Below are 24,492 nucleotides of genomic sequence, written 5' to 3'. Positions count from 1 at the left end.
ACATGGTAATTAGTGTATATTTTAAGCGATGTTAAAATCTAGGTTCTGATGGGTCAGAAGGTGTTGATTAATTTTCTATAACAGCTCGTCTGATTGTGGTGCTGCTACAAATAGCATGTTTATGTTAATGAGCTCTTTTGAATGCAGTATTGCTTCCATAGTAACAGCTTCCACCTGGACTCATAATGTGCCCCCAGTATCAGTGTGCCATTTGTATGCAACGCACAACAGAATTTACATGCAACATAACCTAAGTTATGCAAAAGTATGGCAACCAAATAAAAGCATTCGGGTAAGCTATTTAAATGCAAGAAAAATGAAAACAGATGGAAAATCTGTATGGAAAAAACACTGTATGTCAAAGTTAGAAGTGATGTCTGTGGATGCTGCATTGACAGTCTGTTTTGATTTTTTTTCCATAAAGCTCTAACAGCAAGTCATGTTAACTCTATTTATAGTTAATCTTTCTTTTAACTCAATTTAGATTGAAAATAATATTCTGATTGAAATTAATCATGTACTAAAAAGCAGGCAGACTGGAAAACTTGTACCTGCCATGTGTCTGTCTGTGGTATTAAATTATAAAAGAACCTGTGAATAATAATAATAATAATAATAATAATAATAATAATAATAATAAATATCTCTGAATAAATCTAAACAAAAGGGTTTATTTTTATACAATACTTAGATCTGATATCTAATTTTTAATTAGACAAGCAATGTTAATATTCCAGTCTTTTAGTGTGAGTTAGCTGGACTACATGAAGTGATTTAGAAACTTTTTTTTGAATAACATTATTTATAAGAGTCAGTTAATGAATTGGGTGGGATGTACAACTTAATATGAAACATTGATAGCACTTGATATGAGCAAACAGCCTCCAAATCAATTCTGTTAGGGAGTACAGAAAGTGTTTGTTGCATGACAACATTTGACTCTAAATGCTGTACATTTGAAGAATTAAAATTAGAGTACACAAACGTAAAAACACAGTCTTCAATCACAGTTTGTCAGTGCTGTCAGTGCTGTTGTATAAAAGCAATATGTGTTCATGGAGTTGTTAAAGGAGATCCCTATCCTACATCCATTTTTTCATTCATTTATCTACTGTATACTGCTTATCCTATACAGATTTGCAGGATGCCTGGAGCTTATCTAAGAAAAACCTAGGCAGGGTGCCAATCAATCACAGGGCACATATGCACACACAACACACTTACACACTCATTCACACACTAGGGGCAGTTTGGGAACACCAGTCAACCTAATCTTTGGACTGTGGGAGGAAATCTGAGTACTCGGAGGAAACTCACCAAGCAAACTTCACACACACAGACCAGGAGAGGGAATCAAACTCAGACCCTGGAGGTGCGAGGCCACAGTGCTAACCACTACTGCACCCTACTTCCTACCCTAATGATATTGCTGTTAGCCTTTCATCTGCTCCTGTTGAGTTGTCGCCACAGTGCACCATCCAAACCATACACAAATCGGCACAGGTTTTAATGCCGGAGGCCCCTTAAGACACACAACCCTCCTGTTTTATTCACATCCAGTGGCTGAGGTTTGGAGCGTTGAATCTGGGCCTTACACATGGCAGATGAGAAACCTACCACTAAGCCACCAGTAATATTATTTATTTTAGGTTTGGCCGTTATATGAATATAAATACTGACATACCTCAAATTCAGGAAAATATAAGCTTAAATTGCTTATGGAAAAAAAAGAAAAATTTTGTGCAGGAAATGGAAGTTGACTGGGCTGCCGCACCCCCACTTCCAACATCTGTGCTCTTGAAACGTCCCCCTTCTCCTTCCACTTCCTTGTGTGAGACTGTTAGGTCTAAAACACGCCTAACACATTACCCAGCCCTTAACATCACTACTCACTCCTAATTTCCATGAGAATGACCTGGAACAAGCGGAAAGCCTTCGGTGGATGAATGTTCCTTGTGTTTGTCCCCTATGGTGTTCCACACTGCCGCTGTGTGTCTGACTGCAGGCTGATCTGCTGCTCAGAGTTACAGCAGCCCGAGATAACCGAGGATTACAACTCTTCTTCATCTGTTACAGACTTCTGATCCTCAGCAGGATGGAGGGAGAGAGTTCTCTTTCTAAAGTGCTGCTTTTCCTGCTCATGGTGCTGTGTGTTCCTTACACACACTCATCTGAAATGAAAGGTAGGATTATTTCTAAGCTTTATATACATTTATATTTACATCAGAACTGTAAAGTCACTTACATCTGCATCATCAAAGGCTAAGAAAGTGCATTTATATCATTGAGATGTTCTAAATAATTCCATTAGGTTAAATAATCTAGAAAATCTAATTAACTCTTGATCAATTAATAATTTATAGTGTACAATTTATTCTGTTTTCTGGTGAACTTTTACTCGGTGTATAGTGTGTAGTATAGTTTTATGTACAAATCCTGTTATAAAAGTTTATTTTAGGAATTAATTGTGCATTATTGGGTCCTTACAAATAAAAAAGTTTTCAAAATATTATTTTTTAAACATAACAGAAAAGAAATGTTACAGAACAGTGTTTGTAAAAGTAAAAAGAGCAATGTATTAAAAACAGATAACTATTCAGACACACACACACAATGAAGGCTGCTGGGTTTTGTTACAAAAAAAAAAAAATCACAATTGTAACATTAAAAATCGCTTGCAATGTGCTCAGTAAAACTTATCAGCTCATTCCTTTATAAAGCTACAAATCGTTTCTAAACACTAAACTCTTAAAGTGTTTCAGGTTTTGTTTAGTTTATTACTTTTTTATTAAGCTTTACAGTTTGATTTCATTATTTATGACGCCGTCTTTGCTCTACAGCTGGGATCTTACACTGAAATTGCGTTAGGTCCAGTAAGTGAACCCACCACACCAGCTGAGCTCCAGACAATTTACATAAAAAAATCCTAAAATGTACATGAAAACATGACTCTATGCATTTCCCAGACTGAAGTAGTAAGTATATATTTTAGAATAAGTAGGCATGAAGTAATCCTTAAGACAGTTGATCTGATTTAATGCTGCTCTGTTCTGTCCTTCAGGTTTGCTTTGGTTAAAATGAATTTTAACTCAATCAATGACAATCTATGACAAATGAAAACAAAAAAAAAGGAAATTGAGTTCATCTCTAAATCTGCACTGAACAAACATTCCTTTCAACATTACTCACTGTATTCTGTCCACTGTATTCTATGAACGCTCATTTACGCATTGTTGGTTGGTGAGTGAGAGAGCGATGACCCGTGCGCTCATACTGGCCCCTGAGCTCATTGAATTTCTGCATCCTTACCTCGGACTGCTGAGGTTAAGTGTCGTTATTTTGTATTGACGTTTAATGTTTCCACTTTTGACAACCACAACAGATTCCAAACAAGTGAGACTTGAGGGCTTCATAGAGCTCGATGTGGATGAACTAAAATTTATATTTTCCCACTTTTTCATCTTGGAAATCACAGTTTTCAGTGTCTGCTTTGCTATTTTTTGTGAATGTTAATTGTTTTTTACTCATTAGAAGTAACCTCTGGTTGCTTTACTTGTACTGTAAAAAAGTATTTGCCCCCTTGTGATTAGGGTGCTTTAATACTATACATTCCTATCTACCTAGACTTTACTCCATTAGTCCATTCTGTTTGAGCAATGTGAACACTCTGTACTGTGACCAAGTACAGATCAGCATACCAGGCCCGGGTCCACTTGACAAGGTGAAACTGTACCACCGGGAAGTGGACATCTGTTTAGAATGAGACTTCATTATAGATCTGAAAGGGACAAAAAGAAATGTCAATAATATTAAGCATAGCGGTCCTCTTCTTCTTGTACGTATTGATGGCTATCAAACCAACTGTTAACACCTTCTGGTTCATCTATAGACCTACATAGGCACTGTAGGCTGAGCACTGCATCAAAATGATTATTTAATGATCTTTCTGTAAGGATGATTTACTGTTGGCTCACATGACATATCCTCTCCTGGTTTAGGCTTTTTTTTTAATTTCTGAAAATGTACATTGTTGATATGATCAAACGTAATAAAGCGAGAGCATGGTCAACGGCCCTTTATTGGGCACTAAACAGAACCAGAGTCAGGAGAACCGGAGTGGAGATCAGTTGCAGGAAATCTGCAACAGCCATAAGACTTGGTATGAGCTGGTACAAATGACACAAAGCGTGTACTTCTTAATATGAGAATGGAATCACTGGGCCTATGATTGGTTACAGGTGTACACCAAACATCAAACATTGAGGTGGATGAGCTACATGAGCAGTAGACAAGATCAGGTTTTGTTCCTGAACAAGTATGTATCGTGATCCTTTTGTACTCGTGTATCGCCGAGATGTTTACATTTGAAATTATGAAAATGTTGCAGTTCCTCTCTAATCCTACAGGTGGTACACTCTAATCTGTTGACACATTGTAAGGCAGCACAGCATCCTGTGTGGCAGGAGCAAATTATTAACCAAGTTTCCTTAGAATTGGGATAAAAATTTTTTAATTGGGATGTTCATAAAATCGTAATACTTATAGAATCGCAATACAAATCGAATCGTCACCTAGGTATCATGATTATAATGTATCAGGAATTCCCTGGTTATTCCCATCCCTAATGAGCACAGATTTTAAACTGGACTTTTTGGACTTTCTCCAGTCTTCAGCAGTCCAGTTTTGGGTGAATCCGTGTCGACCTCAAGGTTTAAGCTGTTGTGCATTCTGGATTGCTTTCCTGCTCACCACCAAGTAATTATTTGAGTCACCATAGGCTTACACTTATAGATCTCTCCTATCAAAAAGGTTTCAGACTCCTTTGCACACCAGATGTTTTTTGTGTTTCACAGCATTCTGGTTAAATTCTAGAGACTACTGTAGAGATCAACTGTTTTTAAGGTACTTAAATCAGCCCATCTGACACCCTGCCATGCTTAAAGTCACACAGAGTTCACAATTTCCCATTCTGATGTTTTTTTTTTAATTATTATTATTATTTTTTTTTCCAATTTTCTCCCTAATTTAGTGGTGGCCAATTCCTCCCCGTCACTAGGGGGCTCCCACATTTAGGCTACTACTACCACTCAGCCGGGAGGGCGAAGACTATCCCGTGTTTCCTCCGAACCGCGTGACATCAGCCAACCACATCTTTTTTCGAACTGCTTGCTCACGCACCGTTAGGGGCGGAGTAACACACTCGGAGGAAAGTGATAGCCGCTCCTTCCGCGTGCGCGAGCTCACAGACGCCCCTGATTGGCTGTAGAGCTGTGACCCATTCTGATGTTTGATGTAAACATAATATCTAAAGCTCTCGACCTATTGTGCTTCTGCCACAAGTGTTAGTGGATGGAGAATGTATTTACAGAATCATAGAACACTTGCGGTAAACATCACTAACGTGGTTTCTCTCCACCCCTCGCATGCAGTGATCGATGCGTTGGCGCTGAGTGGTGGAGCTCGTATGGCGGCGGCAGTGGAGGATTTGATGGGAGGTTTGGAGAAAATGAAGGAAGTCTACGTGACCTCCACATTCCGTCTACCTTCTAAACTGGGCGGCGTTCTGTTCGGAATCTACGGTAGAGACGACGGCAAGAAATATCTGGAGATCACCGTCATCGGCAAGATCACTAAAGGTACTGAGAGTCTCGCTAAAAGTCTCTTATACACATGCTGAGATAGTGCTGCTCATGTTTATATTATGTATGTACTGTATACACCTAAATCAATATCTCACTGTCTCTCTTTGCCACACTCTGTCTCTATGTCCCCATCTTCCTGTCTGTGACTCTCTCTCTCTCTCTCTCTGTTTTTTTCACCTCTGTCTATCACTTTTTGTTTATGTCTCTTTTGCTTTATCTCTCCTTGTCTCCCTTTACCTGTTTGTCTTTTTCTGTCTTTCGTTGTGTCTGTTTTTCTCCCTTTCTATATCCTGTTGTCTGTTTTGGGTGACTTGTCTCTAATGGTCTTTCTGTCTATGTTTGTCTTTCTGTTCCTCTTTCTGTCTTTTTGTGTCCCGCTTTGTTTGTCTGTCTTGGTTTTTCTCTGTATCTTTCAACATCTTCCCCTGTCTGTCTCTTTGTCTGTCAATCTGTCGCTCTTTGTCCATCTGTCTGCCTTATCCCCATCTAGTGTTAATAAGATATTTGCGCTCTAACGGGAAGCTCCACTCCGTGAATCTGCACAACCCTGTCCTCTCTGATGGACGGAGCCAGTCCCTCATCCTGAGACTGGCCGGACTCAGACAGAGCCACATTAGCTTTGAGCTCTATGTTAACTGCCGTCTGATTGACTCCGCCCATGGGCTGCCCTCGTTAGCCACGCTGCCTTCGAAGGTGGAGTCAGTGGAGGTCCGGAGCGGAGAAAGGAACTTCGCCAGAATGCAGGTGTGAGTCTAAAGCTGAGAAATTGTCTTATGCTGAATCTGTTCTCATTGAGACAGCATTTTGATCATGAGGGATTATCTGAGCAATAAGACAGTGACATTGAAACCTGGATTGTGATTTAGGTTACTCCACTCCTGTTTCTATTTTAATTGAAAAAGTCTTTTTTCTTACTTTTCACCTTAAAAGTCACTCAGAGCACTGGGAAACATTGATTCTGTAAAGACGAGGGAGATGTTGTCCCACTTGGATGTGACCGAGGACAGAGAGGACTGAGATAAGAAGTGAATAGACACAGTGCTAGCTTCGTTTTCTTACCTCTCTAGTTTATATTCAAATCAGATCAAATAGAAAACATGTTTAAAGCCCGCATCAACTTGTTCAGATATTTAAGACTTTTTATAAACTGCTGTGGTGATGGTTCAGGTGGTTAAGGCTCTAGGTTGTTACCTTTTGGGTTTGATTCCCACTCTCAGTGGGTTGCCACACCACATACGTCCCAGCCACTGGATGCAATTCCAGTCCCAAGCCCAGTCAGGAGAACTTGAGGGTTGGGTCAGGAAGGGCTTCTCATTCTGCAGATGTCAGAGATGGCATATCAGATATCAGACCTTGTAAGCATGGGCAAATATAGCAATTGGATTTGGAAAAGAAATGGACTTTTGTCTATTTCTTTATGTTTTGCTTCCAAAGAGCTAGACTTTCTTTAGTAGTCTTAAGGAATAGCTCTCCAGTCTTTGGCATGTTTTTGACTCCTTGTACCTGAGTCCCTGTACCTGACCAGCAGAGATGGTCAGAGTACATGCATCCTGTAATTAAGTAAAAGTAGAGATTCCCTAGGGAAAATGTTACTTAAGTAAAAGTAGACCTCCTCCATTTACATGTGTAGTCAAGTAAAAAGTATAGAAGTACTTCTCTCTCTCTCTCACTGCTTCCCGATTGTAAACGTGGCATTTTTTTTACCAGTGGGTTCAATGAGCTTTAATATATGTGTCTACAACAACTAAATGTTTCGTCAGTTATGTCCCACCTCTGGTTATCTCTGACAAGTACAAAGCACTGACACTTCAAACTCTTTATGGAATTGGTCTTATTTGTTAAATAACACGAGCAAATAAATCAGTTTATAATTAGTCTTTTAGTTGTGTGAAGAACCTGTCGTACAAGAGCATTCTGAGTCATAGAACGCTGTCCAGCTGCCCAGTGTTCAGTTATAATTCCTAGATGTAAATATCCAGATTATATTCATAGTATACTGTGTACCAGATTATATTCATAGTATATTGTGTACCATAGTATACCAGTGATTCATGATTCAGGATTTATGCAATAAAAAAAACTCAATGCTATGGATGAATATATATATATATATTTTTTTTTTTTTGTGTGTGTGTGTGTGTGTAGGGTTCAGTGGAATCTCTGAAGCTGGCTCTCGGTGGTTCTCTCCCTGAAGCTGGACTCCTCACTGACTGCTCACTGCAGGGAGACTCAATACTACACAACACAGGTACACACACACCACCACACCACACACCGTAAGTGTGTGTTAGCTGGTGGCGTGTGTCTTGTGTTGGACTGTTTTCCACAATGTGCTGTTCTGATTTGTTGATGCCCTCTTCTGGTCATCCCCAGTAATGCAGCCACATGGATTTACAGCCACATTCACTTTCACACTAAAAGGCGTATCTTTGTCTATTGAATAATTTAGCAGATGCTTTTATCCAAATCCACTATTCTGTATAAGAGACACTTGCTGCTAATCGCTGTGACTGCTGGTCCACTACTCCCTTCCTGCTCAGTTATAATGATTTTTACAGTTCTGATCCACGGACGTCAGTGATAGAGCTCTGTCTCCATATCTCCCGAATTAACATCATTATGAGTGACACATGGCGTATTTATGCGGATCCAAAGACTTTTTCATACACATGATTAGCTCTGGAGTTAAATCAGATAAAGCAGCTGGTCACCTGTTTATCTCTGTTTACTAAAATCACAGCATTGTACTGATTGTCTGATGAACTACAGTTTAGTTTTGTCATCAGTGTGTGTTGTGTAATCATGCTGTGTGCAGTAAAAAGTCTTATGTAGTTATGTTGTGTGTTTCAGTGGGCAGTGATGTTAACACAATCCTGGGTGAGTGACACTGCTGTTATTACACCAGATATTACACCTGATAGTACACCACTTGTTATGCCTGATACTACACTTCTTGTTACAGATATTACACCTTTTATTACACCTGACATTACACCTCTTATTACATCTGATATTACACCTCTTATTACACCTGACATTACACCTCTTATTACATCTGATATTACACATGTCATTACACCTGATATTACACCTCTTATTACACCTGTTAATACACCTAATATTACACCTATTACACCTCTTATTACACCTGATATTACACCTTTAATACACCTGATATTACACCTCTTATTACACCTGATATTACACCTCTTATTACACCTGATATTACACCTTTAATACACCTGATATTACACCTCTTATTACACCTGATATTACACCTCTTATTACACCTGATATTACACCTATTACACCTTTATTACATCTGCTATTACATCTCTTATTACATCTGATATTACACTTTTTATTACATCTGATATTACACATGTAATTACACATGATATTACACCTCTTATTACACCTGTTAATACACCTCATATTACACCTATTACACCTCTTATTACACTGGATATAACACCTTTTATTACATCTGATATTACACCTTTTATTACACCTGATATTACACCTTTTATTACACCTGATATTACACTCCTTATTACACCTGATATTACATCTCTTATTACATCTGTTGCATCTCTTATTGCATCTGTTACACCTGATACCACACGTCATTACACCCTTTCTTTTCTAAAAAAAATTTTCATGTTTGTGAAGCTGCCTTAAAACAATGACCACTGTTAAAAGCGCTATATAAATAAAATTTAATTGAATTGAACCTGATATTACACCTCTTATTACACCTGATATTACACCTCTTATTACTCCTGATATTACACCTCTTATTACACCTGATATTACACCTCTTATTTCACCTGTTATTATACCTTTCATTACATCTGTTATCACACATTATTTCTTTTTACTTTCTAACTGTCTTCTCTTCCTTCCTTCTTTATTCTTCCATCTTTTCTCCTTTTTTCTTCTACTTTTCTTCTACTTTCCTCTTCTTACTTTTGCTATCTTCTTTCTTCATCTCTTCTTCTCTTGTCTGTCATCTCTCCAGGTGATCACACTAAAGCTCTGATTGGTCAGATGGTCATCTTTAATCAGATTATGGGCAATCTGAGAGAGGACATCAGGGAGATGGTGAACTTAAAACAAACACACACATACATATACTGTACACACACACACGGGAAAGATAGCGGGATGAACGAATAATAATTAAAACCAAATATTAGAAATGTTGTCTTAAAAACAGCACTTTTCTTTTCTCAGTATCTCAGTGGAATGTTAGTGACAGGTAATAACCGTGTAAAAGTGGTGTGTTTGTTGCCTTTTCACTCCAGACCAGAGAGATGTCTTTAATCAGGAACACCATCCTGGAGTGCCAAGTGTGTGGTGAGTGATGGAGAGCAGATAGAACTGCCAGAGACTCATGCCAGAGCAAAGCATAGAAAAGATTTATTTAAAACATTGGAACAATAATGACACCTTTGAAAAAGGTGTTTTTTTAGACATGTGCAATCTCTCTCTCTCTATCTCTCTCTCTCTGTTCCTCTCTCAGGTTTCCATGAGCCTCCGTCTCGTTGTCAGTCAAAGCCGTGCTATGACGGTGTTGCGTGTGTGGATGTGTTGGAGTTTCCGGGGTATCGATGTGGCTCGTGTCCTGCAGGCACTACAGGCAACGGCACACACTGCCAGGACATCGACGAGGTTCCTCTAAAACACACAGAAATCTTGATCTTTTAAAACATTACTTACTATTCATCTCTCTTGGTCTCTCTCTCTCTTCCCCAGTGTGCAGCACAGCCGTGTTTTTCTCCTCACATGTGTGTGAACAGTGTGAAGGGATTCCGTTGTGAGCCGTGTCCCCAGGGGTTCTCCGGTCCCGAGCTGAGCGGAGTCGGCATGGAGTTCGCTCAGAACCACAGACAGGTCTGATCTCTTTCATTCTGAGAGGAGAGGATTGAGTTCATCAGCATCAACATCTCTCTCTATTAGTCTTTTTGTCTTCTCTTATTACACTTTAGTTGATGTGGCCATGCCATGATCATGCTTGCATGTGTGTGTTACAGGAGTGTGTGGACATAGATGAGTGTGAGACTGGCGCCTGCGTCCCCAACTCTGTCTGCATCAACACAGCCGTGAGTTAAAGCTTACAACCTTCCACAACCGCCTGTCTTTAGTGCTTTGCCCTCACTTTCTCCATTTTTATACATAACAGCATGTCATAAGACACTGAGCTATTAGATGGGTCTGAGTTGTGTTAAGATGGTGATGATAATGATAGATTCATGTTTGTGTCTGTCACAGGGTTCATTTAAGTGTGGCCAGTGTAAAGTAGGTTTCGTGGGCAATCAGACATCAGGCTGTTTCCTCAGGAGAGGATGTGCTCTACTCGGCTACGATCCCTGCGACGTCAATGCGCACTGTGTGATGGAGCGCAGCAGTGATATCTCCTGTGTGGTGAGAACTCTCACCGCATTTCAGACACTTTCCATACTTTCCATATTGCACTGCGAGTCACATTTTTATAAAGCTCTTTATGAGACTGAGAAGACAACTAATGGAGATTTCTGAAATTATTGGAACTGGGTTAAGAACTGTCCAATGCACTATTAAAATCCACAAAACTGCACAAATAAAATGTTTTGAGACAAAAAAAAACAAAACAAAAAAAAACATTGATTATGATTAGAGATCACTTGAATGCTTGATTTGGTTGCATGATAAAAAGTGGACATTTAAAGCTAGGATTAACAGTGAAAGTAACTCACAGGATTGGGACTAAACAGCTGTGTGTCCACAAGAAAACTACTTGTTACTGAGACTCATTTGAAAAAGGTTTCAGTTTGCTAGGAATCATAAAGATTGGATTTTGGGGCAATGAAAAAGGTCATGTGATCTGATGAGTACTATTCAAGAGTGATGGGCGTGTCAGGGTAAAAAGGGAAGCACATAAAGCGATACACCCATCATGCATAGTGTCCACTGTACAAGCCTCTGGAGACAGTGTTATGATCCAGTGTTGATTCAGTTGCTCAGGTCGAGACTTAGCAACGTTATGTGGCAATAAAATGACGACCTGAATGTACTGAATGACCAGGTTATCACATCTATGGAGTTTTCTTTCCTGATGGTACGGCTGTATTCCGGGAATCAGATTGTGAAAGAGTGGTTCTGGGATAATGAAAGGTGAAAGTGGTCCATCGGCATATCTTCCTGGGTAATTTTATCATGTGTAGAGAGCACTATAGATCGCATTAATACAATATCATATTATTATACTTGTTTCTAAAAACATGTCTGAAACATAGTTCTAAAAATATATTTACCAGGGAATGGTTATAAATAAATACCTCTTTTATAAAAAAAATAAAAATAAAGAGGGCATTAGTTATAGAAATAACCAAGAGACAAGGTATCTTACCACATGATGCTCCCACCAGCATGCTTCACTGTTCAGACCATGTGTAATACTATAAAAAATGAACAAGAATAATTAACAGTGGTCTGTGGGATTTTCAAAGATTGGGACATAAAACACTGTATATAACCAAAAACAACATAGTATTGTAGTAGTCTTTTTGCGGAGGAAGGAGGGGTGCAGCCGTCCTCCTGAGGCGGACCGGCCTCCACAGAGTTTAATGTTTCGCTGGTGTTGGGCTGATAGGGAGCGAGACAGTCCCGGTGGAGCACGACCACTCGCGACCGCCACGTCAACCGCACCCGGTAGACTACATCGGAGCGCTGGGCCAGTACCGTGCAGGGGCCCACCCAGTGAGACATAAGCTTAGGCGAAAGCCCCCTTTTTCTTCCGGGGGAATACACCCAAACCTGCTCCCCAGTAGCAAAGTCTCGTCTCTGGCTGTGGGTGTCATACACGCGGCGCTGCTTAACACCGGCGTCCGCCAAGTGTCTACGCGCCAACTCGTGGACACGGAACAGTTTGTCTTTTAGCGAACAAAAATAATCCAACCCCGGCTTCGTGGGTAAATCCACTTGTGGAGGGGGGCTGAACACAAGGTCCACGGGCGTGCGCAATTCGCAACCGAACATTAATGCCGCTGGCATCAGCTGTGATGACTCCTGCACTGCTGTGCGATAGGCCCAAAGCACGAGAGGCAAATGTTCGTCACAATCCTTCTGCCGGGCGCTGGTAAGCACGGCGAGCTGGGTGGTGAGTGTTCGGTTGAAACGCTCCACGAGGCCGTCACTTTGCGGATGGAGGGACGTGGTACGGGTCTTTTTCACCCCGAGGCGCTCGCACACCACCGCAAACACCTCCGCCTCGAAGTTACGCTCCTGATCGCTGTGCAACTGTTTCGGGGCGCCGAAACGGCTGAACACCTAGGGCCCTTCTTTGCCGTGCAGACGTCGCATCTGTGCACAAAGAGTTTGTTATCAGTGTGACAGCCTGGCCTGTAGAAACGAGCGTGCAACCGCCGCAAAGTTTTCGTTACCCCGAAGTGTCCCATGGACCATCCCTAACACACGTGCCCGCAGAGTCCGCGGCACCAACAGCTGAAAATACTCGCCAGTGCCGCACGACCGTTCCCAGTGGCGGTAAAGTAAGCCCCCCCGCAACGTTAGTCTGTTAAACTGTGAGTGGAGAGCTTTTACCTCTAGGCCCAGGTGAGCGACCGCGGTATAATCCGGTCTCCGGCCCGCTTTAACCCAACCTAGTACCTGCTGCAGCGCCGGATCCTTCTCCTACTTGGCAATTAGCTGATTACAGTCCAGCTGTGGCACAGGCGCAACGACTACCAGCAATGGTTTAGGCAACGCAGTAACTCGGCTACACGTCGGCTCGGACACCTGATTACCGACGGGGGCTCCGGAGGACTGCGCAGGAAGACTGTTCTGACTCATGGGGTTCGGAGAGTGCTCGACGTCGCAATCACCCGCGCGCGCTTTCACCCTCTCGCAGTACCGACAACGCTCGTTGCAGCACGGCCGACGGGATAAAGCATTGGCGTTAGCATGCAGTTTCCCCGCTCGGTGCTGAACGATAAAATCGTAATCTTGCAACCGCTCGAGCCAGCGCGCTAACTGTCCCTCAGGCTCTTTAAAACTAAGCAGCCACACTAGCGAAGCGTGATCGGTCCGCAGCAAGAAAGACTGCCCATATAAATACGGCCTAAAATGTTTAAGAGCCGCGATGACCGCTGAAGTAGGCGATAGCACGCTCTTTGCCCTCGGAAACCTAAACCAGGACAGCCCCCAGCCCTACATCGCTTGCTTCCTGTAACTGGGTGAATGCACACGCGTGCACCCAGTCCCAGCGAAACGGCTGGTTCTTTTTCGTGCAGCGGGCTGGCGATCGTGGCAAAAATATTTACGAACTGGCGATGGTAAGAGGCTAACCCGAGAAAGGTGCGTAGCTGCGACACTTTTAACGGTTCAGGCCAATTTTGTACCGCAGCAATTTTGGCTAGATCGGTGGCAATCCCTTGGGCGCTAATCATGTGTCCCAGAAATACGGTCTCTTGCTGCAACAGCTGGCACTTTTTGGGATTGAGCCGCAAATTCGCCCGCCGGATAGCTAAAAATACCTCCCGTAGGGTAGCTAACGCGACCTCATATTCCTTGCCGTGCACCAGTAAATCGTCTAAGTAGACGACACAACGGTTGCGAGGAATATCTGCCAATACCTTCTCCATCAAGCATTCGAACGTAGCTGGAGCGTTACATAGGCCGAACGATGATAACCCCGACACGGTGCGAATGTTCAAGGCCGGGTCCGGCAGCATACAACCGCGCTCGCCGCACTCCAATAATCCCCAGCAAAACTTTGTCCAGGCACGTTGTACAGTTCACGTAGACCCCTGCGCGATTTCCTAAACGTCCCGACCGGAAGTTAAATCCAGCCGTTGGGGAAACAAAAACGGCTGTGGGAAGCGGCTTCCCCTCAGCGCCCCCTGAAGCTAGTTTAACGGCTGCTGGGGTATGCTGTCCTCAGGCCTGAAAATGTTGCAGCGGTAGTCCGGCGGCCCTTGGCCTCTTTACGGTCACCCGCGCCGAACCGGAAGTGGAGCAACTCCTGCAGCTTTACCCAGTCCTTCCGCTCATCAGCCCGGAGGTCCTCCAACGCCCGGAGCGCGTCGCCTTCCAGCGAGAGGGCCACCCGGACGGCGGTTTCCACTGGGGACCAGCCCGCGAAGTCGGCAAGCAGTACGCCACTGTGCCACCCAAATGCTGCTGTCTTTTTATTTAACTGTACTTATCACTGTATCAGTGACTTGTATTTGTCACTTTCATTAAACTTTCTAATTTGTGTTACATTATTCCAGTTTATTTTTAAAGTTCATTATTTCTGTTGACTTTATCTAACACACAAATGGTACTTTGTGTCTCCCTCAGTGTAACGTGGGATTTGCAGGCAACGGAAACATCTGTGGTGTTGACTCTGACCTCGATGGCTATCCTGATGAACCACTTCCCTGCATTGATAATGATAAACACTGCAGAGCGGTCTGTTTGTTTTTTTATTTTATTTTTTATTTCTTGATTCCCCCTTGTGTTAATTTCTCTTTTTTTTTTTATAAAATCTTTTCTTCTGGTTTATGGATGCACTCTTACAGGATAACTGTGGCTCCACACCAAACTCAGGGCAGGAGGACACGGACGGTGATGGTGTTGGAGATCAGTGTGATGAAGACGCAGATGAAGATGGGATAAAGAACATGGAGGTTGTTTTAAAAATGTTCGGTGATAAGGATATAACGTATGATAAGAATGAGAAAATTTTAATGTTGTAGAGTTTAGCGCAGAGAAAGACGCTGTTGTATTATTGCAGGATAATTGTCGCCTGGTGCCCAATAAGGACCAGCAGAACTCTGACTCAGACTCATACGGTGATGCGTGTGATAACTGTCCAAACGTCTCTAATGGAGATCAGCTGGACACAGATGGTAATGGTGTGGGAGACAGCTGTGATAACGACATTGATGGAGACGGTATGCATCACACACCAAGACACACTGTATTCTTATGGTGTAGGGCAGTGATAAGGTCGTGGATTACTGGGTTACTGTTTAGAAGGTCGGGTTCAAGCCCCCAAACTGGCAAGTTGCCACTGTTGAGCAAGGCTCTTAACCCTATCTGCTCCCGGGGCATAGTAACCTGGCTGACCCTGCACTCTGATCGCAACTTTTTAACTGGGATATACTGTCACTGTAGCGACCCCTTGTTGAGAGTAGGCCAATGACATTTAATTTTTTTCATTTAATACCCTTTATAAGGAGAGCAAAGAATAATCACTGGAACAGTATGATTTGTCTTTAAAATGCTGTATAATCATCTTTGATCATATATTTTTTTTACAGGAATTCCTAACATGCTGGATAACTGCCCAAAAATCCCCAACGCCATGCAGATGGACAGGGACAATGATGGAGTCGGAGACGCATGTGACAGCTGTCCTGAGGTCAATGACCCGACTCAGGTTTGTGCCTTCTCATATTAACTCATATGTTCTTATAAACACTGTGTTGGCTCTGTTGAAGTCTTGATTGGCGGCACGGTGGTGTAGTGGTTAGTACTGTCAACTTGCACCTCCAGGGTCTGGGTTTGATCCCCACATCTGGCCTGTGTGCATGGAGTTTTTTTGTTCTCCACGTGCTTGGTTGGTTTCATCTGGGTACTCTGGTTTCCCCCCACAGTCCAAAGACATGCAGATTAGATTATCTGCCATTCCAAAGAGACCAGTGGGAGGAAACCAGAGTATCTGGAGGAACCCAATAAACAGGGAGAACATGCAAACTTATAACACACACACACACACACACACACATACACACAGAGCTAAGGACGAGATTTAAACGCCCACCCTGGAGGTGTGAGGCAGCGGTGCTGATCAATAAGTCACCAGGAAGCCTATGAAACCAGGACATATTGTGAAACTGAATCTTCACTAGTACATGCAGCTCTGGAGAAGAAATAAACACTTTCTTTGTTTGTAGTCAGATGTTGATAACGACTTGGTGGGAGACGTCTGTGACACCAACCAGGACACGTGAGTTTCCCGCTATTTCACTACTTTAAAGCCAGTCATATTATTTTTAAAAACGTGATGTAATGGAGTGACGTGAGTACAAATATTCCATTAATGAAAGCACTAGGACACGTGACCTGTTTGCTCCAACGCTTAAAGTGTAATGTGTGTAACAGCGTACAGTGGAACCTCGAATTACGAGTATAATTCGTCCTGGAAGCGGGCTCGCATTCCAAAACACTTGTAAACCAAATTTAATTTTCCCATAGGAAATAATGGAAACTTAAATTATTCGTTCTACAGCCCAAAAAAATAAAGACATAAATATAATTAATACAAAATATAAAGTAAAAACAAAACAAATTAACCTGCACTTTACCTTAAAAAAATGTAAACATAAATCCCGACAGATAAGTGTTTTCGTTTGTGCACGCAGGGTATGTGTGTGTAAAATGTGCGCGCACACACACACACAAACACACACACACATTATAACGGATAGACCGTTTTAAAAAACGTTTAAAAATTTGCAAGGAACATTCCTAGTCACATTCGCTTGAGCGCATACTAACAGGATCACTACTGTAAGGTAAAACAACAACAACAAAAAACTAATTAAACAGTTCCTCAACAATCGCGACAGAAAAAAGTTTGTGTGTTTGTTTGGCAACCTAAAAAAAAGGGAGGCTGAAGGGGGGCTCGCTCGCGTTTACAGCCCCCTTCTCTCAGGTTGCCGAACAAACACACAAACTCTCTGCCTTACACAGACACAAACACACACACTCAAAAACACTGCAAGCACTAAGACCCAGCAGGGGAGACGATAGGTCTCGGCTTTACAGCTCCCCTCCTCTCAGGTTGCCAAACAAACACACAAACTCTTCTCTGTCGCGACTGTTTTCAAAGTTGAGGAGCTGTTTAATTTGTTTTTTGTTGTTGTTTTACTTTACAGTAGTGATCCCATTAGTATGCGCTCACGCGAGTGTGACTAGCGATGTTCCGTGCTAATTTTTAAACGGTTTTAAAAATGGTCTCTCAGTTAAGGTGTGTGTGTGTGTGTGTGTGTGTGTGTGTGCGCACGCACATTACACACACACATACACAGCATGTGTGTGCGTGTGTATTCACCCAGCAGGAGAGACGATTACCTACAATTCTGCTGCAAGAGAGAGAAAAACTGTTGGCTCACTTGTGATGACGTGACGCTCGGTGTTAAAACAAGAAGCGCATGCGTGAAACTTGGTGCTCGTAAACTAAGACAATGCTCGTTTTTCAAGTCAAAAATTATTAAAAATCGTTGCTCGTCTTGCGAAACACTCGTAAACCGCGTTACTCGTAATCCGAGGTTCCACTGTAACAGGTTTTGTGATGTTCTGTACCGTGTAGGGATGGTGACGGTCTCCAGGATACGAGGGACAACTGTCCTGACATCCCCAACAGCTCCCAGGTGGACTCGGATAATGACGGGATTGGAGACGAGTGTGACGATGACGATGACAACGATGGCGTTCCAGACACTGGACCTGATAACTGCAGACTCGTACCCAACCCTAACCAGAAAGACTCGGACGGTATACACACATCTTCCATCTACACACATGCACTCATCTTACAATACACACAAATCTACATACAGTACACACTTACAACACACACACACACACACACACACACACACACACACATGCGCACACAAATACTGTATACACATACAGTTATTTTATACCACACACACACATATTATACCACACACACAAACACACACACATATCTCACAACACACACACATCTCACATCACACATACAACTATATACACATACACTCATCTTACAACACACACACTCACACACACACACACACAAACACACACAGGCTTACCAAACACACTATTATACACATCTCACAACACACTTATATCTTACACCACACACACCTTTAATAACGTCACAACACACACACACACATAACATACATATACATACACACAAAGCTTTAAAGAAGGAGTAAAGACAAATAAGCAAAGAAAGAAACAAAGAAGTGAAAAGAAGTAAAAGTTTAAGCAATTATAAAGAAAATGAAAAAGATTTAGTTAGAAAAAGGAAAAATTAAGAGAAAAATGAAAGAAAGAAAGAAAGAAAGAACAATGTTAATGTTGTTGTGATTGTTTTTTTCAGTAGATTATGCTCAGTAAATATTCCTGCATTTTTTACCTCTCTCCTTCTTCTCCCTAGCTGACGGAGTTGGTGACGTGTGTGAGAACGACTTTGATAATGACAAAGTGAGCGACGCGATGGATGCCTGTCCCGAAAACGGTGACATCACCATGACGGACTTCCGCGCCTTCCAGACGATCATCCTGGACCCACACGGGGATTCCCAGATCGACCCCAACTGGGTGGTGCTGAATCGGGTGAGCTCTCGGCTACATCACAGTCCCAGCGGAAAGACTCATGCCTTATAGCTTGATCTGGTGTTAATCTGTTTACCTGCATGGTCGTGTTCATGTCCTTGTTCATCTGTAGGGGATGGAGATCATACAGACCATGAATAGTGACCCTGGTCTGGCTGTGGGTAAGACTCCTGTATTATATGTACTGTACGTTTACACATGTGCCTCGATGATCTGTTTGCTGCTTTACAATGATTGTGGTGTCCTGTTGACATGTTGGTTTCCTCCAGGCTACCCGGCGTTCAACGGCGTTGATTTTGAGGGCACGTTCCATGTGAACACAATGACAGATGATGATTATGTGGGCTTCATCTTCGCCTACCAGGACTCGTCCAGCTTCTACGTGGTGATGTGGAAGCAGACAGAACAGACGTACTGGCAAAACCAGCCCTTCACTGCACTGGCTGAACCTGGTCTGCAGCTGAAGGTGAGCGTTTAAAACAGCAAAAAATAGTGGTGCAGTAGAATGTAGCAAAGGATAACAGATCTGAAATTGTCTATGCTGTAAGCGACCCCCGGATGATAATAAGTACTGCCTTTATGACACAAAGTTTAGGACTAAAATAATTTTCAATACTTTGAAAAGATAATAAGAAATGTGAAGCATGTGTTTAATGTCTCTCCCTGTATCTGTCAATCAGGCAGTGAAGTCCCGCACAGGTCCGGGTGAATATCTCCGTAATGCTCTGTGGCACACCGGCAGCACACAGGGAGAGGCGACGCTGCTCTGGAAGGATCCGAGGAATGTGGGATGGAGAGATAAAACATCGTACCGCTGGAGCCTCAGCCATCGACCGCAGGTCGGCTACATCAGGTAGAAATGACAAATTATAATTATAAGGAATTTCAATTATAAACAAGTCCAGCCAACAAATCATATAAAAAATCCAGCACACAAAAAAATATTTTCAACTAAAAAATTAAACAAGTCTGACTAAAAAAAAAAAACAAATAAACAGGTCCAATAAACAAATCACATAAAAAGTCCAACTAACAAATCAAATCAATATGTTTAACTAACAAGTTAAACAAGTCCAACTAAAAAAACAAACAAATAAACAGGTCCAGCCAACAAATCACATAAACAAGTCAGAAACAAAAGTTCTACATGCAAATCAAATAACCAGATAAAATAAGCGAGTACAATAAGTAAGTCCTACAAACAAATCAAAGTTGAACTCAAACACAAATCCAATAATCAAACAAATTAAACAAATCAATAAAGTCCAACAAACAAATAAAAAACAACCCCAATAAACAAATCAAATAAACAATCTATCCAATTAATAAAATAAACAGGTTTAACTAAAAAAACAACAACAAAAAAACAAACAAAAATAAACCATACAAAACATAAAACATAAAGCCAACAAACAAGTCACATAAACAAGTCCAAAAACAAGTAAAAAAAGGAGTCCTACAAGCAAATCCAATAATCAGATGTAAAAAGCAAGTTCAATAAACAAGTCCAACAAACAAATTTCATAAACAAGTTCAACAAATTGAAATAAACAAACCAAATAGACAAGTCAAACAAAATATAGCATAAAGTATAAAGAAGTCAAAGCAAACAATCAAATAAACAAAACAAATAAAGAAGTCAAATCTACAAGTGCAAAAAGTTGAAAAACAACTGAAACAAACAATTTGAACCATCAAATTTAATAAACAAGTCTAAAATGCATGTTAAATAAGCAAAGCAAGTAACTAGTAACTGAAACATGTCTTTGTGATGTAAATTAAATTATCTATTCTGTGTGTGTGTGTGTGTGTGTGTGTGTTTTCAGAATTCGTCTGTATGAAGGTACTGCTCTGGTCGCAGACTCCGGCGTGGTGATCGACACCTTGATGAAGGGAGGACGTCTGGGTGTTTTCTGCTTCTCACAGGAGAACATTATCTGGTCTAATCTGGGTTATCGCTGTAATGGTGGGTAACTCATACTGAAACTTCACGCTGTATAAATTTAACCTACAGTAGATAAACATTTGTATATAATTACAGTAGCTTAGTGCGTAAAGTACAAACAAATAAAACACCTCTTTCTTCTGTGTCTTTTCAGATTTGTTCATATATCTGATACTGTAATCTTAAATGTGTGTGTGTGTGTGTGTGTGTGTGTGTGTGTTTTCTCCAGATACAATTCCAGATGATTTTTACCTCCACCACAAACAGATGAACATCAGGGTGGAAGCGTAGACGAGTGGCTGCGCCTTTAATCACTGCATCATGCAACCTGACGTCACTGCAGTATACAGTGTGTGTGTGTGTGTGTGTGTGTGTGTCTGGATAGGATTTTTTTTTTTTCTAAGCCAATGATTGTCTCTTACCTACCTGTTTGTAGTTAGTGTGTTGATGTGATATAATTAATGTTACAAGATGAAAACTTCTAGAAATACATGCCAACTTGATAAATAAGCGGAGCAACTGTTAACATCTCTGTTAGATAACATGAAAAGCACCTTTAAATAATCCATATTCTGTGCATTTACAAAATAGAAATTAGAGATGGTAAGAAAAATCGATTCAGTGATTTTTTGTGATTTATTTGTGTGGATTTTAATACATTTGAATTTTTACATTTTTACATTTAAAAAAATGTAAGATGTTGCAGTTTCTCTGTAGTCACACATTGGCAGGCAGCACAGCATCTTGTTTAGTAGGAGCAAATTATTTGCTGAGTTTGTTTAGAATTGCGACAAAATCTAAAAAAAAAAAGTTAAATATCTAATTGGGATTTTTAAAATTAAATCTTGATATTTACAGAACCGCAATACAAATCGAATCAGGACCTGGGTATCGTGATGATATCATATTGGGAGGTCTCTGGTGATTCCCATCCCTACTTGAAATGTCCTCTGACCTACAGGCCCCGCCCTCTTTCTGTCCTAAACCAATGAAATAGCAGGATTTGCTTTTTAAAATACGATAGAATGACACAGATGAGAAGTAACACATTGTTGACACGTCATCTCACTTAAATAAGTTTCCCTAAAGTAGTGAAATTATTTTTTATAATTGAATTTTAAATGTTTAATAAGTGTCAGCAATGGAGTATAACACACTGTAGAGCTGTTTCTGTCTTACAGGTGAACTTATAACAGGAGTTTATACTATTGTGTTTGTGTGCTATGATGGTGCTAAGTCAACCTACTCCTCAATGTGTGTGTGTGTGTGTGTGTGTGTTTGAGATATTCTCATGTTATGGTTTCTTCAATTGAAATTAATAAGACTTTTATAAATAAACGTTTATAAATAAAAGTTAAATAAAATACTATTAATGCTTGTCTACATTCATATTGCAAAGTATATAAGGAATAAAACAAAAGGGGGCGGGGTCTGTGTGCATGGAGTTTGCATGTGCTAGGTGGGTTTCGTCCATGTAGTCTGGTTTCCACCTCTAGTCCAAAAACATGTAGATTGGGCTAGTTGGCGTTCCTAAATTGCTGGCAATGTGTCTCCCGTGACCCCGTATACATAATAAAGCGTTAGAGATCATGAGTGGGTGAGTTAGTGAGTAAAACACAAGGTGGTCGTTCCTTCAAAGTAAAATATTCAGTGAGGCTGTGGTGTGATTCAGCTTGGTGCAAAACTTTAACATCGTTACTGTTAAAAGCTGAAGTGCTTTAATCCTCTCAAGGTTTCTTCCTCATCAGGGACGGTCTAATCATTTTGATTCATAAACATATTTCACCTTTGCATTTCCATAATTTTCTTTTGATTGTGTAAAGCTGCTTTTCGACAATGACAATTGTTAAAAGTGCTATATAAATAAAATTGAAATGCTTAATTGAATTTTATTCCTTTTACACTATAGCAATTTGTCAGTAGAATATTTTATTAGATTGTAATAATACTATGTTAGACCAGCCTGTACCACTAGAGGGAGGTAGACAAAGGTTGAATGATATCTAATCAATGGTGATGAGGTTCACCTGTGGCTGAGTGTATTTAAGGAGAGCTTTACTGATCGTGTGCAGACTTTAGTCCTTCTTGCTATATGTTGGTGAGGATAGAGGTTTTGTAATCCTGAATCTTTAGTTAGTCTGTGATCCTTACATTTTTTTTTTCTTTCTTTCCATTTGCTATAATCAGCCAAATACTACATTTCAGACTTTTCCCCTTATTTTCTCCAAGTGAAGGAATAACCACAGGCTCCTGTTGAAATTAACATAAATGATTGTAAGGTGACAGCAATGAAAAGTAGTGTAGGTGTTATAATTGCTGTGATAAACCTGCACATGCACACATGCCTTTGTCATAGGGCACAGTGGTATTACTAAAGAGCACTACAACTCTGATCAGAATCAGAAGTGAGTCAGAATAAAGTAATAAAGGCCTATGAGCAAGGAGAACGTCCATGAATGTTAAATAAATGATCACATTATTATGTATTTTTTATGATTTGTCTTCTGCTACTGTTTAATAAGCATCTGCAATGCAACTCTTTATATGTCTGTATACTACAGGAAATCACTGAACGAGGGTAAAAAGCGCAAGATGCTGTGATGTAATCTGGCACATAACTGCTCAAAACTTCACTTCTCCTCAACATTTTGATTTCATTTATGGTGCAGATTTAACTTGAGGCAAATACAGAAGGACTGGCAAAGTTACATTTCAAGCTGCCAGTTTTGCATGATGCTGTGACAAAATCTGGCTGGACAGACATACAGACAGAAATGTTCCTGAGATTGTTTCTGGTACCTCCAATGTATGAAATGTAAAGATATCTTTTGAAAGACCGAGTTCAGACTAAAGACAAAACATTATTTTTATATATATATAAATGGATGTTCTACACTGCCTGGCAAATAAGTTAATAAAATTCACCACCTGGATTTAACTAGACTTTAACAGTCTTCCATTGGATAGTTACTGCAGTGATTAATACAGTTCAGTTGGCAACAAGCTATTTAATTCTGACTGATGCAGTGACTAGCTTCTCATTTCTTAAACAACCATGTCAGAAGATATATCCTGTGATTATGGCAACGATGTTACTCTGTTTCAGAGGGGTCAAATTATTGCTTTTTATTAAGCATGAACAAAAAATGCTTAAAGATGCGAAAGATGATTCCTTTAGATGTCCGTACAGCTGATTCACCGGCATTTATCTGTAAAGAATGTCTGAAGACCATGTTTTTTTTGGGTATTTTTTAAATCATGTTTATTACTTGTTTTATCTTGAGTTAACCCATCATCCAAAGTCTTCAGTTTGTAAGGAAGCATAAAAAATGGACTTAGAAAAAGGTGATGATTTAACCTGTGATGGGTGGATCAGGGTAAGAAGGGGGTAGGGCGATGAACCCATCATGCATAGTGCTTACTGTACAAGCCTCTGGAGACGGTGTTATGATCTGAGGTTGCTTCGTTTGGTCAGGTCTAGGTTTAGACTATGTGCCCAAAAAATGAAGTTAACTGATGACCTGAATGTACTGAATG

General features: G+C 40.8%; 1 protein-coding gene across 1 annotated transcript; it reads left to right on the top strand.

Moving 5' to 3' along the window:
- The first annotated feature begins 1,968 nt into the window (after positions 1-1,968).
- On the top strand, positions 1,969-22,603 carry thbs3b (thrombospondin 3b). Its single transcript, XM_053490153.1, has 23 exons — positions 1,969-2,183; positions 5,430-5,636; positions 6,133-6,386; positions 7,788-7,890; positions 8,493-8,519; positions 9,664-9,746; positions 9,950-10,001; positions 10,168-10,316; positions 10,401-10,538; positions 10,679-10,747; positions 10,917-11,069; positions 14,967-15,077; positions 15,188-15,295; positions 15,403-15,562; positions 15,932-16,050; positions 16,568-16,620; positions 17,986-18,170; positions 18,832-19,010; positions 19,123-19,171; positions 19,280-19,476; positions 19,691-19,863; positions 20,837-20,976; positions 21,185-22,603. The coding sequence occupies exons 1-23, from the start codon at positions 2,096-2,098 to the stop codon at positions 21,244-21,246; spliced, it is 2,859 nt and encodes a 952-aa protein (XP_053346128.1). The 5' UTR covers positions 1,969-2,095; the 3' UTR covers positions 21,247-22,603.
- The last annotated feature ends 1,889 nt before the right edge of the window (positions 22,604-24,492 follow it).

The sequence above is a fragment of the Clarias gariepinus genome, chromosome 28 (genome assembly GCF_024256425.1).
Source record: "Clarias gariepinus isolate MV-2021 ecotype Netherlands chromosome 28, CGAR_prim_01v2, whole genome shotgun sequence".
Taxonomy (NCBI): Eukaryota; Metazoa; Chordata; class Actinopteri; order Siluriformes; family Clariidae; genus Clarias; species Clarias gariepinus.
The sequence above is the reverse complement of the archived record's forward strand: the minus strand, read 5'-3'. Positions and strand labels throughout refer to the sequence as shown.